Below are 18,587 nucleotides of genomic sequence, written 5' to 3' on the forward strand. Positions count from 1 at the left end.
ATTAAAAATAGTGATGTAGGAGGGAAATCATATGAGTCTTGCAAAATCTCATACATGGTGTAAATAAAGAGGCTATTGAAACCTTGAAAGGTTAAATTGTCCATAATCTTGCCCTTTTAAATTATATGAAATCTTACTGTGGTTCAGTTAGCTGAAGTAGGTGCAATAACTGTTACCTGCCAGTAGGTGTCGCAGTGCAGTTAGAGCCATGTGGCTGGACTGAATCTGATTTTAGAGTTAAATGCTAAAAGATATGCTCAGATTAAAAACAGTTATTTAATATAAATCACACACTGTGTGCTCCGCGGTGGTCCCTGATTGGTCATTAGCCTCACAATCACAGGAATAACAAGATAACAGAGGCACCTGGAAAAGCCTGTGTCCTGAGTTTCCGTGGTGCATGGCTGTGGGGCACAGGCACCAGGGAGAGCGCACTAGGACTTGAAGGTGCTCTGAGGCGTGCGATGTGAAAATATAAAGAACCCCGGCCAATCAGTAGCAAGAAAGACCGTTGTGCGAGAATTATATATCCAAATGAACTGCTGGCTCTCTGCACAGGCAGCGGCTGAGGAGGGCTGAGGGAGGACACATGCCGAGCTGGATGCGCACTCAGGACTAGGAATTCTATATCCAATGGCTGGGCACCACGTATTGAAATAACCAGGCTAGGTAAGGATAAAACAATTATATTTTATTTATTATAAGGGGAAAAATACTCATGAAACCGGAAATGAGAGATCCAAGCACAGCAATGTCCCACGAGGAAATGGCGCAGAGAGCAGGCACACGCAAGTGCACACCTTTTACTTTTTTACCTGGGTGTCTTAACTAAAACCCATTTCTTAAAGATTATTGGTTAACAAGGCTTTCCCCATCAAGAGCCTGAACTATAAGAGCAGAAAATTTTAGAGGACATTCTGAATGAATAATTACAATATTCAATATTCTAATTACACAGGTCAACTAATTGAACTGAGTACTTGCTGGCCAGCAGGAGGTAATGTAATAGCTGGGACTACTCATTAATCAGATGATGAACAGCATCCAAGTTTTGCATCAAAGGAAGTGGAGTATTAATGTTTAATACATAAATATCAACATGAGGTCCTTTGCTCCTGGTGTATTCTGTTTGCATATATCTCTAGCCCAGTCTACTCACTTAACTTTTCATTGACATGTGGTCACTGTATTCTATTTAAATTTTTTTAAAAATGTGTATGGGTATTTAGCTTACATTGATGTCTATGTACCACTTGCATGCCAGTGCTGGCAGAGGCCCTAAGCTGGGTTGGGACTTCAGGAACTGGAGGGAGTAACAGACTGGGAGCCTCCATGTGGTTGCTGGGAATTGAGCTCTGGTCCTCTGAAAGAGCAGCCAGTGTTCTTAACTGCTGAGACATAAATCTAGCCCCTCTTCCTTCTATCTTAACTACTATAATATGCTCACACGTTTTCTTGTTTTAAGAAGCATTTGCTGACTGCATAAGGAAGGCGGACATTCTTTTAGGTGTGGATAGCCTGTCAATGAGTAAGACAAAATGCAAGCCCTTGAGGAACTTATGGGTAAGTGCAGAAATCAGACAGATAGGTAATATTAATGCAGGGCAGAGTGAATGTTTATGCCCCTCCTGCACTATGTCAGAAACAATGACAGACATGTTTATATCTTACCACAGTAACAGAATTTATTAAATAACAATAAATCTGCATGCGACATTGCTTTTGTTAACTGCAGTTTGCAAAACATTCTTGATTTCCTTCAATGGCTGGCCATTGGCCACAGCAATGTTGGAGGAGGCAGAGAGCTGAGAGGAATTCAGAGAGTCTCTGCAAGGTTTAGATGTTCATAAACCCAGCTGGAGTGCTGCTGGAGGTACCGAGCAGCAGAGGCTGCGGGATCGCAGGGTTGGGTTTAGCTGCAGAATTGAGACGAGCTACAGGTACAGGACAGTGGATGTCATAGAGGCCAGGTACAAAGGGGTGCATGGATGAATGTGAATGGCGCAATGATAAATGAAGCCGGTAATGTTCGCAGTGGGGACTGAGGTCAGAAAAGCTGCTCTGAGAAAGGAAGCGTTTATAAGAGACCTGGCTGTTGCCGGGGCTGAGCTGAGATTAGATGCTAAGGATTTACACAGATACTACCTACCTGTATTGGAATATTAACCCTCAGGGGGATAGTGTTAAGGAATGGTGCTTAGGGGAGGTGATTAAGTCAGAAGGGCTCATGAATGGGATTGATGCCCTTAGAAAAGAGACAAAAAGAGACCTTTTGCTCCTGCCATGTAAGATTACAGCTCTCTATGAGGAAACACACATTCCTCATCAGGCACCAACCAAATCTACCTGTGCCTTGACCTTGGACCTTTCAGCCTGCACAACTGTGAGACATTAATTTCCATTGCTTATAAACTGCCCAGCTGTTATTTTGCTTTAGCAGTTGGATTGAAGTAAGATAGTTAGAAACATGAAAATAATAGCAAAATTTGGATTCCAGGGGAAGACACCCACCTGAACCTTGAGCAGCTTATAAAGTCTTCTGTGAGAAAGTCTTATTTCATATAAAATGATAGGTTGATACTTACAGTCCTGGCAAATGAATGAGAAAGAGAACCTGAGAGCATCTCTTCATGGGCCATTACTGGGGCCATTCTTGGTCTGCATCTGTTTCTCTTTCTCTGAAGGCACTTCTGTTCTCCATGTGTCTCTTAGCACTGCCAGTCACACAGGGCAGGCATCTTAGCACCACCATGCTTGATGTTAGTTATCTTTGTGTTGCTGTGATAAAATACCAGGACCAGAAGTAACAGAGGAGTTTATTTTGGCTTCCAGCTCTGAGTCCACAATAGTGGGGGTGGCAAGGCAGAAGACGCTGCAAGCTGGTGATCACAGTTTGTTTGCATATAGAAAACAGTGAGAGCTGGAAGTGGGGGTGAGAGCTACCCTCCTCCAGTGAAGTACCTCTTCCAGAAAGCCTGCATCTCCTAAAGATCCTAGAACCTTCCCAAACAGCCCCAGCAAGTGCTCAAATACATTAGCTTATGAAAACCATTTCTCATTCAAACCTGGAGATAGACTTGCCCACCAGGAATCATTAATTTTGGAACTAAAGACCTCCATTCAAGTCTCATCTAGTTTTAGATGCATCAAGTCAACATTTCTTTATCTTAAAATAGAAATAGCAGTACCCATTTTATAGTCACTGAAATAATCAAATGAGGTCATTGTGGTGGGTTGAATGAGAATGGCTCCCATAGGCTCATATATTTTGAATGCTTCCTAGTTGGTGGGACTGCTTGGGAAGGATTAGGAGGTGTGGTCTTGTTGGAGGAGGTGTGTCACTAGGAATGGGCTTTGATGTTTCAAAGGCCCAGCCATTCCCAGTGTGCTCTCTCTGCCTCCTTAGAAGTTTTTAAGTTCTCAGCTACTGCTCTGGCACCATGCCTTCCTGTCTGCCTGCCGCAGAGCTCCTAGCCATGATGGTCATGGACTCACCCTGTAAAACAGTAAGCCACAAAATAAACTCTTGTATAAGTTGCCTTGGTCATGGTGTCTCTTCCTAGCAAAAGAAAGGTCACTAAAATGGTAATACATGTCACATCTTTTTGTAAACTTTTAAGCATCATATAGCTGTTATTTTTCTGTCCTAAGTTGGCCAGATTTTCATTACTGTCAAAGATACATGAATACATGAAAGGAGGACAGATTTATTTTGGATTATAGTCCTAGAGGTCTCAGGCTGTGGGCTCTTGACTCTGTTGTTTCTGCACCATGATGTGGCAGAAAGGATCTTCAAGAGCAGAGTTCTTATCTCATGGTCCTTGCAAAACAAAGAGAAAGACACAAAGGGCCCAGGGACAAGGCTTAGCCTTCAAGGGACATGCCTCCAAATGAGCCACCTCCTCCCAGCAGGCCCCGCCTCTTAGCAACTCATTCAGTAATGACCATGCCTTTCAATATGGCACCTGTCTGAGGAGCAGGCCTGCAACACGCATACACCTTTTAAGGAGTGGTGCTTCATCTTCAAATCGCGACAAGGGCATGTGCTTTTTATTCTTATACACTATAGAAATTTGAAACATAGCATTCTTAACAATCAGTATGTATCTATACATAATCTTTCAGGTTTCTGAGGCTTAAACCTGTAGTTATTCCCACAAACTGAGTTAATGCCATAAGTCACTTTAATTGGTTGTGTCCTCAGAAATCATCACAGGGACAATGTAGCAGCTGACTGTGTCATCTAATAGTAGATATTTGAGCCATGCAACCCTTAGAGAACGAACCTTGAACATTCAAGAGGAAAAGACCAGCAGGGAGAGGAATTTGATCATCACCAACACAAATACTTTAGAAACATTGAATAAAAATGGGGTGGATGCTGGGTGGTGGTGGCACACACCTTTAATCCCAGCACTCAGAGACAGAAGCAGGTGGATCTCTGTGAGTTCAAGGCCAGCCTGGTCTATGAAGTGAGTTCCAGGACAGTCTTTTAAAAAACCTAAAAGAAAAGAAAAGAAAAAATGGGGTAGAAGGCAAAAAATTGTAAAATCCTTGTCTTCAAGTTTAGAATGGCCTCCCAAACAAGCAATGCTGGCTTCCTCTACTTCAGAAAAACTCCACCAATGAGAAGCTACTCAACAATTATGCCCCAGGTAAAGAGGTACTTCAAAATACTTTAAATAATTTGGCATATGTCACAGCTGCTTCTTCCATATCCATCTTTTCTTTAAGCCCTGGAACCATGAATCTATTCTGAACTTCCATGATTTTGTATTTTCAAGGATGTCGTATAAATGGCATCCCATGTTATATAGCCTGTGAGATTGGCTTTCTTTCTTTTAGCATATTTGAAATTCATCCAAGCTGTGTTTTCCTTTTTCTGTAATATATCATGGTATTATTTATGTACAATGGTCTCCCAGGTAATAGTCTATTTAGCCATTCACTATTTACCAGGGACATTTAGATTGAATTACTACCAACTTTCATGTTTATATTTTGGTGACAGAATAAATTCTTATTTCTCTGGAATAAATGCTCAAAAGTATAATAACTGGTAAGCTGTATAGAACTATATTGTTTAGTCTCTCACCTACACTTCTGTCCTAGGGTTTCTACTTCAGTGAAGAGACACCATGACCGTGGTAGCTCTTATAAAGGAAAACATTTATTGGGTGGCTTTCAGTTTCACAGGTTTTGTCTATTATTGTTATGGTGGGAAACATGGTGTCATGTGGGCAGTCATGGTACTGGAGGAGATGAGAGTTCTACATCTTGATCCACAGGCAACAGAAGAAGACTGCCATACTAGGCCTGGCTTGAGCATATAATATGTCAGAGCTCACCCCCACAGTGGTACACTTCTTCCAACAAGACCACACCTACTCCAACAATGCCGCACCTCCTAAGAGGGCTACTCCCTAAGGGCCAAGCATTCAAACATGAGTCTATGAAGCCATTCCTATTCAAACCATACCTTTGAAATTATGTATATATTTTAAGACAGGGTTTTGTAATGTTACTTAGACTGGCCTGGAACTCAGTATTTAGCTTCAAGCTTGCTTTGAACTCATGGGACTCTTTATGCTGCAGCCTCCTGAGTGCTTGGATTTCAGGTGTGAGGTCACCATGCCCAGCCTGGGAATCTTTGCTTTTGAAAGGCATTGTTATGGTTTTGAAGGCATATGCTATGAGTTTGAATGAAACTCAAAGGAAGGTAGGAGAAGCAAGCTTAAGTAGCATTTTGAGCTAAGGCAGAAAATGCACCCAACTAAAGGTCGTGTTATCAGGGGTAAAGTCTCCAAGGTAACTTGTTGTCTGACTTCAGAAGGCCACGTTTGTCAGTCCCTGTCCAATCTAGTGTCAGATCCCCAGTTTCTTCCTTTTGTGGAAAGGTCTTTGGTTGGTATATGGTGCTCAGGGAAGGCCTGTATGCATCTGCCATTTACTCCGACTAGACTCAAGCTACCCCAGGAGGAGTAGCCTTTAGTTACTCCTCTGTCTGTAGTCTCTCTAAAGAGTAATCTTTAGATATGTTAACGGAGTATTTTAGGGTGGCCTACCTCACTTGAGCTCCCTCAAGGTAATTTGTTACTGCTGCCCGAGGATGCTAATAGAACCGCTATCCTTTATTGTTTTCCCAGGTTCCTAAAGATATCATTCATCTTTTTGTTTGTTTGTTTTTGTTTTTCAAGACAGGGTTTCTATGATAGCTCTTGCTGGAACGCGCTTTTGTAGACCAGGCTGGCCTCGAACTCACAGAGATCCACCTACCTCTGCCTTCCGAGTGCTGGGATTAAAGATATGTGCCATCACTACCTGGCAAAGATTTTTATAATTAGCATTTACCACACAAGGATGCTAAGCTGAACTAGTTTTTTATTTTAAGAGACCCAACCATGATATGTTGCTCTGGCTGGTCTCCAACTCTTAGGCTCTCAGTGTTTCCTTGTCTCAGACTCTCCAGGAGCTGACGCCACAATAACCAGCAAAAGTTAGGTTTGTGGATGCTCACAGTGATTCCCAGTGCAACTGCTTTTACTTAAATAGATCGAATTGTCAGTTGGCATTGTGTTGGCTGTTTGGTGTCAATTTCCTTCCAATTAATATTGATTTTTATCATCGATTCACTTAACTCATTATATTTATTTCCGGAGAGTGATCACTCTTGATTGGTTTCCTAAAATTGAGTTAATCTCAACATATTGCCTCTTTTGGCAAGTGCTTTACCTTTGAACCACATTCCCAGCCCCAATGATGGTTCTCTTTAAAACTGCCAAGTGCTTGATTGTTAGATATCACCAACTAAGAATCTTATCTCATGGAGCCTTTCAATTAGCCAAGAATAATAATCACTGCCTTTTTTTTTGTGACAAGTCTTGCTGGCAGACTCAGTACTTATACTATGTAGCCTAAGCTAACTTTGGGCAATCCTCTTGCCTCAGCCTCCCAAGTGCCTGGGATTGCAGGTGTGAACCACGGCTTCCCAGTTTAACCATTATATTCATAAAAAGGAAACTTGAAATAGGAAACTGCTGTGAAAACATAATCACTGTGACGAAAAAATATTAAACTAGCTATTTTTGGTCTGGCTTTAACTAGAATTCAGGTCTTGATAACAAGTCAGCATTGGCGCTCTGTCAGTATTTATTTATTTATTTATTTATTTATTTTGGTTTTTCGAGACAGGGTTTCTCTGTAGCCTTGAAGCCTATCCTGGAACTAGCTCTTGTAGACCAGGCTGGTCTCGAACTCACAGAGATCTGCCTGCCTCTGCCTCCCGAGTGCTGGGATTAAAGGCGTGCGCCACCACCGCCCGGCTCAGTATTTATTTATTTAAGCAAATTATTATTATTTTTTGTTTCCAGACAGGATCTCATGCATCCCAGGTGGCCTTAGAGTTCAATGTTTAATAGCACATCTTCTCAGCTTTGGGGGTTTCAAAGGCTCAAACCAGGCCCAGTGTCTGACTCTTTCTGCTGCCTGCTGATCTGCATGTAGAACTTTCAGCTACTTCTGCCTGTCTGCCGCCATGCTCCCCGCCATGATGATCATGGACTAACTCTCTGAACCTGTAAGCAAGCCCCAATTACATGCTTTTTCTTATAAGGCCATGGCGTCTGTTCACAGCAATAGGACCTGTCTAAGAAATCTATATCCTACTACAGGGACACCAGGGACACTTGCACGCCATTGCTGCACTATACACAATAGCTGGGAAGTGGAATCAGCCTTCATGTTCATCAATTGATGAATAGATAATGAAAATGTGGTACATGCACAGAATGTCATTTTATTCAGCTGTTAAGGAAAATGAAATAATAGCATTTGCAGTTAGGTAGCTGAAACTGAAAATTCTGCACTGAGCAAGGTAACCCAGGCCCAGAAAGGCAAATGATGTGTTTTCTCTCATATGCAGATCCTAGAGCCTCAAGTCTTTAGTTTCATGTATTTAACTTGGAGAACCTCGGGGAGCCAGGAAAGCAGAAAAGGGCCAGTGGTGAGTTCCATAAGGGAGGAGGGATGCTAGAAGGTTTTGTCAAATGAAAGTGGGGGAAATATTGCTTGTGGAACAGTGCCAAGAGCGAGATAGGGGGATGGAGGAAGGAACAGGGCAGGGGAGTGTTACTCAAAATGACGGAAAGGAGTATGGGGGCAAAGGAAACACTAAGAAAGAGAGCATTTAAAAAAAAAACATAAAAGGGGCGTGAAGGCAGAAGCCTTTCAAGGCTAGACTTGCTGGCACAGCCTTGCATGTGAGCACCCTACCACTTGGCTACAGTCTGCCAGTACAAAGGAGTTTTAAAGTTTTATGCTCTTGCCTCATTGTACCCGAAGTATCTCTACCCGATGACTTATGATTATTATTTTAAAACACAGGGCTGATGGGGGCTGGAGAGATGGCTCAGAGGTTAAAAGCATTTCCTGCTCTTCCAAAGGTCCTGAGTTCAACTCCCAGCAACCATATGGTGGCTCACAACCATCTCTAATGGGGGGTTTGGTGCCCTCTTCTGGCCTGCAGGCATACACACAGACAGAATATTGTATACATAATAAATAAATATTAAAAAAACCCACAGGGCTGAGTCCTCTCCTGCCTTCTAGTTCTTCCATCACTGGACAAGCTGACTTTGGATTACAGTGGGGACTCCATTAGCTCAATGACCCTTTCGTACTGTATGTATACATACAAGAGAGTCTCCGGGGTTCAGTTATTTTTTTTTAAAGATACCAAATACCTGTTTCTTCTGCCTGTTAAATATTTCCATTAAATTAAAAAACAGAACAAAACAAAACACCACACAGACTGACATTTCCTGTCGATTCAGCATTGAATAAGTTTAATAGGAATGCACCTGCAGAACAAGTAACAGAACCTAATCACTAACTACTGACTAGGTCATTATATTTTGAATTTCCTTAATTAGGAACGTGGAGAGAGTCAACTACGGGTACATTCCAGACGCTACCTATGTTAGCAAGTAACACAGGGTTTCCTTTTGGCTGGCTTCACTGCTGCAAGCCAAATACGAACATGTATGTTCATTTTCAGGCCTTGACTTCGTTTGTGAGGAATTTAACCCCACCTCCCGTCCAGAATGGAAAAACAACGCCCCCATTCCCGCCCTCCGCTACCTCCCTCTTAAGTCCTCTCCAGTTACAGAAGTTCGAATTTTTTTTTTTTTCCTAGAGAGCTAGACGAAAGTCCGGTACCAAGAGAGAAGTTATAGGATCCGTTTATTTGTTCTGCTGGGACCCGGGTGAGGAAATCACAGTTTGTAACTTAGTCTCCAGGGGAAGAAAGAAGAGGAATGAATTCCTAAAAACTTGAGTTGCAGTGCTTGGCACCAGGTTTGATTGACAGAGACCGACTGAGCAAGAGCAAGGAGGCGGAGCTGCGGGCCGGGGGCCCCGGTTGAGACAAAGGGGCGTCAGCGGTCACCCGGAGAGGAAGGACCCTTACCGGCTGCTGCGCTCTAAGGGTGCGTTTGGTGGAGTCTCTGTCTCCTTTGCGGAGGGGAAGGGCGATCGGGCGAAGCGGGCTTGGCAGGAGGCAGTGGGAGGTGGAGAGGGGGTGCGGAAAGGGGGCACGGGTCCGGGTGGGGGCAGTGCCATGTCACGTGGTCGTCGCTGCAGCCTCAGGGTTAGGGCTGTTCTTCCGGGTTGGAGGCGCAGCGCCGCGGGCTGAGCCCGGGTCTGCCAGCGCGGCTGCGGCGTGGCATTTGCTAGCAGCCCAGGGTCGCCAGCTGTCCCGCCTGCCAGCCCGGGTGAGCCAACCGGCCCTGCGGCTCCTGGGGGCTGCAGGAGAAGGCGGGCAGCCAGCGCTAACCCCAAGGTCCTGCGGCGAGGGGGACCTGTCAGTGAGCACAAGGGGGGCGGGGTCGGCAGTGTCTAGCAAATGGGGTGCAAAGGCTCTTGCAGGAGACAAGCGGAGAATACCGTGCCGGGGGGGGGGGGGCTTTTATGTGTGTGTATTCGATTAGAGTGGCGTGAAAGGCAATGAGAGGGTGGATGTAGGAACAGGGTCCCCGTGGAGGGCAAGGAACGAAGTGACAGCTGTGCAGGTGCAGATCTTGTAGCCTGGGGTGGGGGTGGAGGCAAGATCTGCAAAAGTTGTATATGTTTGTTTTGGCCCTAAGAGAGTTCGGAAGAGAGGTCATAGAGGACTTTCGATGGGTGGCGGACTTAGAAGAATGGCAGCTGGACTCCCCTAAGTTGTATTTGAACATCGAGAGTGTTCACGCAGGGTGTACATAGGAAAAGGTGTGAGTGGAGGTCAGGGCTTAAAGGTGGTAGTGGGTGCCGGTTTCTCCAAGACTGAGGAGAGGGGTTTGGACTGGCGAGGCAGGAGAGTCAGGTGGGGGTGCAGGCCTGGGCAGAGCTGGTTCAAACTTGAGAGGCACAATGACTACTGTGTAGCCAGAGCCAATGGGCTTCCACAGGAGGTTATAAATAGCCGGCCAGTTGCACGTGCCAGCGGGTGGCAGTTTAGTTGCTGAGGGAGGGGCAGCACCTGTGACAGGGGCTATGGCACCAGTGGCTTTGGGCGAGGTCATGCTGCCTGCCAGGGTAGAGTATTGCGTCCTTGTTGGTATGCCTAGCTTTTAAAAGCATGACTTTGTTTATGCTTGCAGGTGTCCTTTATTCGTCCTGCGGTGGTGTGCAGTCATTAGGAAACTGTCTACAGGGATGGGGCTTATGTGCCCACTGCACCCCATTGTTTGGGCCAATTTCAGTTATTTTTTAATTCTTAGCTTAGTATTCTTAATATATTTTTTAAATTTGAGACGAAGACGATCTCAGTCTGTAGGTTTGATTGGCTTAAAACTCTATGTATAGCCCAAGTCTGGCTTTGAACTTGAGTTGATCCTTCTGCCTTAACTTCCCCAGCGATGGCTTTTACAACTATGAGCCACCACTCCCGTTCCATCCATTTTCTTTCTTTTTTATTTATTTATTTAGAGTTATTCTAGTATCAGCAAGTAGTTTGTCTTTGCTTATAGGATCAGTGTTTTACAAGTCTACACAAACATTTTGTTTTCAAAGGAAGAAGTTCTGAAACTTTGTTTCAGAAATTTGTTGCAAAATGGCTCCAGGATACTCAGCCCTAGTTACTTAAGTGCTCAGTCAAAAATATTAGTTGACTTACTCTGTTTAGTGCCAGGCACGGGGCCAAGGATAACAGTGAGAGGAACAGCCAATCAGGATCTTGTGTTTTTTTAAGTCCTCTCCACGACCCTATGACCAGGGCATTTTGCTTTAATCCCCACAACTCTATGAGGTAGGTTTTTTACTATTGTTCTGAACTTAAAATGAGGACATCAGGTAGAGAAAAACTGGGTGATTCGAGAAGGTCACACCTCTAACAAATTGCAGAGGGGGCTTCCAACCCAGAGTTCATATTTGTACTCTTGATGCTGTCTTCTTTTGCTAGGTCAGGTGCTTGCCTTAGACGCTAGAGGATTTTAAGATTTGTTTGGTGAAGGCTGAGGATGTAGCTCAGTGGAGGAGTACCTTCCTAGTGAGTGTGAGCTCCTGGGGTCTGTCCTTGGCACCACACAGGCACACCTGCACACACACACATGCACGCGCGCACACACACGCACGTGCACACACACACGCACGCACGCACACACACATGCACGCACGCACACAAACATGTACACACACGCACACACACACACACACACACACACACACACACCCTCCCCCCACATCTACTCGGGAGGCAGTTTTCCTCTGTTAGGAAGATTCATGAATGCCTTAGGAAAACAGATATTTTATTATCTTAAACTCTGAGTTCCAAAATAATGCCAATATTGAGTCAAGGCGTGAGACATACATGGAAGATCAGGTAATCGAGAATTTTGAAGTGAAGAAAAGGGGAAGATATGACTTATTTGGAGTAAACGTGGCCTAGCCAATGATAAGATGGTACAGATATTTTCTGAACCGCTTTCAGAACTGTCTATATTTAAATTAGGGCAAGTGTAGTGGACTTTTCTTGCCACTAGACAACCTCCTGATCATTGCTTTAAATGTTTAAGGCCTGAATAAAGTGTTTTTTTTTTTTTTTTTCCCTCAGAGATTGGGTTCCTGGTGCCAGGTAGTGGTGGCACACACCTTTAATCCCAGCACTCAGGAGGCAGAGACAGGTGGATCTCTGTGAGTTTGAGGCTATCCTGGCCTCTAGAGCTAGTTCTAGAACAGCTAGGGCTGTTACACAGAGAAGCCCTGTCTTGAAAAACCAAGGGGAAAAAAAAGTACCCCATTAGGAATCTGTTCAACACCAAATTATTATTTTCCAAGTAGGCAAGATAATCATGGCTTTCTTAGCGTTTAAAAGGACCTTAGGAAACTGCTATTTTCTATCACTTTTTGGTTAGTGGACTGAGTCTCAAAGTAGTTCAGGTTAAAGAATCAGGAAGTGGCAGACTTGGGCAATGCAGGGCTAGTTTCATTGATTTGCTGATGAAGTCTGGGGAAGTTTTGCCAACACACCGAGAACATAGGTTGCAGGGAGATGGGATGACCCAAGAAGAGAAAGGGAGAAAGGGCCTCTGAGAGTCTGTCCTTGGGCCACGTTTGTTGAATTAAAGGGCATCGGATTAATAAGCAACCTTGGGACTGATAAATTCTGTCACCAGTGTTCCCTCTCAGTGTTTTAAAGACGTTTATTTAGGAAGTCGTGGTAACAGCTCTGAAAAGTAAAACAAGATAAATACTTCTCTGATGCGTGGGAGAGTGCGCATAGAGCCGCTTAGAGCCGGCTTGGGTTGGATGCTCCGCTCCATGATAGTCCATTGCACGGATCAGCATAGTGTGTAATGTTAGCCGGGTTTGACTGATAGACTTTAGACCCTCTGCTTCTTCTCATTCTTGAAGCAAAGGGAAATGGAGAGGCACATGGTGAATGCCTTCTGTGTGAGCGCTGGGATCTGCCAAACAGGGCAAAGGTGGCTGAGGGTACAACAACCAAGAGAAACTTCAGCTAGTGCTGTTAGGATTGGTAATAATAAGTGGCCACATTTTGGTTTAATAAACTTTATTATAAGAAACCTGTGAAACAAAAAAGTGGCCACTGTTGAGAACCCCTTTATAAAGAATTCTCAGCTATAGATGTACATCTATAGGTACAGCCTGAGGTAGTGAAGATATTATGGAATTTTTCTTTTTTTTTCTTTTGAGTCTTATCCGTGCATATTTATTTTCTTGGGTGGGAAACATGAATCTCATGTTCATTTAGGCATGGATCAGGAGATTCCACTGGCAGAGTTAAGTATTTTACTGCAGTAGATAGGATGGATGGTAATGTGTTTTGTATGATTAGTGCCTGACAGTTTTTTAAGATAATTTAAGGGCAATTCAAATATAAATTTGATTATATGTATCTTTTGGAAAAATATGTTGACTTACAAGATAACTTTAGTCTAAGATGTGGTTTAGCTCTATAGGTGTGCATATATACAAACTCAATCACACCCACCCCCCCCCCCCACACACACACACTTGTGTGACTCAGGCCTGGAATTTGATGCTGAGATTATAATCCCAATTTTAAGTAGAACATAGATTTCAAATTTTAAATGCTGGATTCGAAACAACTTTTGAAATGTAGTCTATAAGTAAAAGACTCGACAACCAAATTCTTTGTCGATGGCGGCATACAAATGTATTCCGGATGCAGACCCTTTCGAAGAACAACTTATACGGTTTTTCCTGCTCAAATGACAAGGCAGCTTTCTTCTTGGCATATAAACATTTTCTTTTCTTCCTTTTTAGTAATCCACCTTCAAGGACTCGGGAACTCGGGAAGCTGGAGCACCAAGCAGCATGGCACACCTGCTGAAAACAGTGGTGGCTGGCACCTCATGTCCCTTCCTTAGCAACTTGGGGCCCCGAAAGGGTCTAACTGGGAAGAAAGACCTTTTGCGAGCACTTCATACTCATCGGGCACTGTGGTGTCAGTCACCTGGGAAGCCAGGTAAAAATTTACTTCTCAGTGTGCTTCAAGTCCTTGGTGATACATGCAAGAAAACTCATGGGATTTTATGACCTGGAATTTGTGAGTGATCGTTACAAACAAAACAAAATGAACATTTTTTTTCTTCATATTTCCCACTTATAGAAATTCCAGACTGCCCTTGTTAACAGAGGAGATACAAATAATGGGGAAAGAGAAAAGATTAGCTGGTTGTATTTGGGAGCCTTTTTCTCGTAGTAATCGTTTCTCCTGGCAGCCTTCCTTTGTTCCTACAAGGTACTGGGATGAAGTGTATTAACTGATTCTACAATAACGTTCCTTGATTTAGTAAAAAGCAAAGTTCTTTCTTCAAAATCGCTACTGTCTTCTCAGTGCTTACAGAACAATAGTTAAGGCATCCCGTGGCCTGTCAGGTCTTCTCTGATAGGAGACGTCTCACTTGCTTCTGTTCTAGGTACAGGCCAGGAGGAGAAGAGACTCAAGGGGTCACCTTCTCAGCTGAGTCACCTCTCTTTTAGAGCCTTCCCAAGGACCATCCAGGCATACTATCACTCACTGGCCAGCCCTAAGCATGTGGACATTTGTCAGGAAGACTTAGACATTTAGTTTTTATTCCAGATGGCGTTATGCCCAGCTAAAAATGGCATTTCGTTCCGAAGGTGAAAGAACAGCAGGAACATTTCTTCTCCCTCTTAAGACTTGCGGGACTGATTTCTAGTCACTGAGAAGCTCTGTTTCCTTGAATGGATTTCGTGGCCACTCTCCATGTTCTTGGGTGACAAATCACTGTTGGCATCGTACCTTTCCCCAAGTTTATCTTTGGCCTGCTCTGGAAAGCCAGATCACCGAGTGGTAAAGTTGAAAAGATAGAAGCAAATGACCGGTTCAGGACATGAGGGTTGTCCTTGTAAGTAAATCTATAGACATTAAGATCTCTGTATTACAATGTTTAACTTTTGAATTTTAATTTTTTCCCAGCTATTTTAAAAAGTATTCTTTTTCTATAATAAAATATTAATTTCCAGGCTCCAAAGCTACAGAGAAACCCTGTCTCAAAAAATATATATTAATTTAATTATTACACTGAAACGCATGAAAAGTAATCCCAGTCAGTATTCCTTTTCTTTCTTACCCCTCCCTTTTTGAGGTAGGGTATCTCTCAGGGTAATCCTGGGACTACAGTAGAACAGGCTGTTCTGGCTCTGCCTCTCAAGTACTTGGATTAAAGGTGTGTGCCACCGTACCTAGCTTCTATTTTTTTCTTATTTAGAATATTTTTAACTTTAATACCAGCCCCAGTTCCTCCCCTCCCCTTTTCATGGCTCTCCCACCTCCACCCATCCCACCTCCCACCCACTCCTCAGAGGAGTTAAGGCCTCCCTTGGGAGTCAACAAAGTCCCTGCTTCTATTTTTAGTAGTAGGCTTGTTCAAAGAATGGTCCAGAGTTCATGCGCTACATTTGCTTGGTGTATCTCTTAGGGCTTTTATGACATATAAGAGACTTTTTCATTACTGGAGATCAGACCTAGGCCTTCAAACAGACTGGCCAGGTACGTGACCGCTTGGCTACATCTTCAGCCCCTCTTCCCAACTTTTCTTCTCTTTACTTGCTGAAGAATGCAGTTCTTACTTGGTAGAATCCCCAGTGTTCTAAATTTGACAGACTGCCTTCCCTTGATTGGTTCGACTGAGTTGGTTTCTTTTCCTCATATTTTTTTGGTAACACTTAACTAGACCCAGAGGCTCTGTCAACTTAAGGATACATTTCTGACAGGAATACCTCACTGGGAGTGCTGTATATTATTGTTTTACATCGGGAAGACCCCTTGGTCAGTGTAGGTGCTGTCCTCGTGATCTGTCTGATAGGAAGTTCCCATCAGCTTTTTTTCATTCAGATACTTTCAGATGCTTTGGTTGGTGGTCCTTAGCTAAATTCGTGGTTTTATTAGGACTTTAGAAATGGTGAGACTCCATTACTCTTCATTTACCATCTAGAATTTTTCTATAAAGGAAACACAGTTTCCTGCCATCCCCATGAATAAACGCTCCTTCCCATGCCTTATTAATTCTGCTAACAATCAGTTGGTTCCTTTGTGTATCGATTTTCTATTCCCGCTGTAACAAATAATCATGAGCCTACTGGCTTTTTAACCTCTGGGAGACAAAGTCCAAAGGAGTTGTCACTGGGCCTCTGTCCAAATATTGATGATTCTGCTGCGTCCTGGGAACCTTGGGGAGAACCGTCTCCAATACTTCTCCAGCTTCTGAGGAGCTCCTGTGTTGATCAGGCTGTGGCCCTGTCTCATAGTGATAGCCTCCGTGTGGCATCTTCTCATCGTTTCTTGACTAGGACTCTTTGGCTTCCCTCCTCCACATGTAAGGACTCTGTGATTACATCATAGCGCTCCAGAATATTCTTCCTGCTGTAGGCCAAATGATTAGCAATCTTAAGTTCATCTGCCATCATAATTCTCCTGTGTTAGGTATAATGTATTCAGAGGTGGTAGGGATCAGGATGTGGATATCCTTGGGAAGCTGTTATTCTGCCCATCCATTGTATATTCTAAGTTGAGCAATACCACTTAAAATTCTAAGTACTTTTTTGATAATCAACATGAACTCATGGATTATAATACCTTTAGAAGTGTACTACACCATTATTCTTTAAAACTTTTCATTTTATTTTATGGTTGTTTTTGCTGACATGTATGGCTGTGCACACGTGTATTTCTGGTGCCCAGGGAGGCTAGAGGAGAACCTCCTGGAACTGGAGTTATAGACAGTTGTGACCCACCATGTAGACGTTGGGAACTGAACTCTGGTCATCTAGGAGAGCAGCCTGTGTATCTTTCCAGTCCCCATTCCTTTTGATACTCAAATCACCACATTTGCTAATGGAAGCCATTTCAGGTTGGCTCTTGTATGATTTTTTTTTTTTTTTTTTGAGACAGATTCTCACTATGTAGCTCTGGCTGGTTTTGAACTTGCTATGTAGATCAAGCTGGTCTTGAACTCATAAAGGTCTACCTACCTCTGCCTCCAGAGTGCTGAATTAGTGGTGCACAAAATCACATCGCTCTCCTAAATACTTCTGGCTCAACTCTGCTATCTTTAGTAGCTGCCTTGGCTTTCCAAATGTGGGGCTTAGATTTGAGGCTATCAAATACAGATGAGAAGTAAACTCCAGAGAAGTACATATTTGACTTAATTTTACACATGGATCTAAATATTTGCCATCCTTCTATGTTTATCCCTTTTCAGGTAGGAAATACATATTTATCTGCCTCTACTATACTGTAAATTATTAGAGTATAAATAGTATGGGGATATAAGACTATGCTCAAATGCGGGTATTTTCAGGGTGCCTTAATCTGTCAAAAGTCTCAATAAGTTATTCTTATTTATAAGATTATTATTTATAATTTGATTCAGTTTTTAATTATATATTCAGTGGCAAGAATGGAATTTTTGAACTATAGTAAAGTCTATATAGAAACATACTATTAAAAAACGTGTTACTGACCAGGCATGGTGGCACATGCCTTTAATCTTAGCACTCAGGAGGCAAGGACAGAAGGATTTCTGTGAGTTTGAAGCCAGCCTAGCTTACAGGGTGAGTTCCAGGACAGTCAGGCTTACACAAAGAAATCCTGTCTTACCTCTTTCCTGCCAAAGTGTTAATGGCTTCATATTGATTAGAGCATGAGAAGATACTAATGTCTAAGGTAAAGCTACCCTGAACTCTTCACAAAGATGTTTGTATTAGATGCTTTCTTTTAGGCTGTACGGAACAGAATCACAATCAGCTTCTATTTTGTGTTGAGGGTTTACTCGATGGATTCTCAGTTAAAAGGGGCCCAAGATACCTCTCACCATCTTGGAGAAGTAGAATGCATTCTGGGTTTCCTAGTTATGGCTTGTCATTCTTTAAATAGTCACAATTATTATGTCAGCCAGTGTTACCCTGGCTTCTCTTTGATGTTTGTTTCATGGCTGCATTGACAAATAACCAGCAAACATCCACTCTCCTAGTCTCTCTCTGTAACTTCTCTGTTTAAACCTCCTAGGAGAGAGCGTGGTTGGGTAGAAACTTTAGTTCCTTCTCTGTTTCTGTGATAAAACACCACATCCAAGAGCAGCTTGGGGAGGAAAGGGTTTATTTCAGCTTACAACATTCAGGCCACATTCCATTACTGAGAGAAGTCAGGGTAGGAGTTCAAGGTAAGGACCTGGAGGCAGGAGCTGATGCATGAAGAGGTCATGGTTGAACGCTGCTTATTGGCTGCTCCTTGTGGCTGCTCTGCTGGCTTTTTCATACTATGCAGGATGATCTGCTCAGGGGTGGTACTGCCCCCAGTGAGCTGGGCCCATCCACATCAATCATTAATCAAGAAAATGCTCTGCAGCCTTGTGCACAGGCAAATCTTATGGAGGCATTTTTTCAATTTTTCTTCCCAAATGTTCTATCTTGTGTCAAGTTGACATAAAACTAGCCAACATAGTAGGTTAATCACTGGCCAACATGGACTGTCCTGAACCCACAATTCCTCTGTAAGTCTTGTCATAGGCAGGGGCTGCTGGCTTCTCTCATGTCTTGCT

General features: G+C 43.3%; 1 protein-coding gene across 4 annotated transcripts in view; it reads left to right on the forward strand.

Annotated features, from left to right (window-relative positions):
- The first annotated feature begins 9,178 nt into the window (after positions 1-9,178).
- Nnt (nicotinamide nucleotide transhydrogenase) overlaps positions 9,179-18,587 on the forward strand; it is an 86,079-nt gene continuing 76,670 nt past the window's right edge. The window contains exons 1-2 of one of the 4 annotated variants that reach the window (XM_038321330.2): positions 9,179-9,485; positions 13,786-13,987. In XM_038321330.2, the coding sequence (XP_038177258.1) occupies positions 13,837-13,987 (151 nt within the window). In that variant the 5' untranslated portion in view covers positions 9,179-9,485; positions 13,786-13,836. Of the gene's footprint in view, positions 9,486-9,631; positions 9,839-13,785; positions 13,988-18,587 lie in introns of those variants that run through there. The other 3 variants (XM_038321333.2, XM_038321331.2, XM_038321332.2) reach the window with 3 other exon arrangements.

This window comes from Arvicola amphibius, chromosome 3 (genome assembly GCF_903992535.2).
Source record: "Arvicola amphibius chromosome 3, mArvAmp1.2, whole genome shotgun sequence".
Taxonomy (NCBI): Eukaryota; Metazoa; Chordata; class Mammalia; order Rodentia; family Cricetidae; genus Arvicola; species Arvicola amphibius.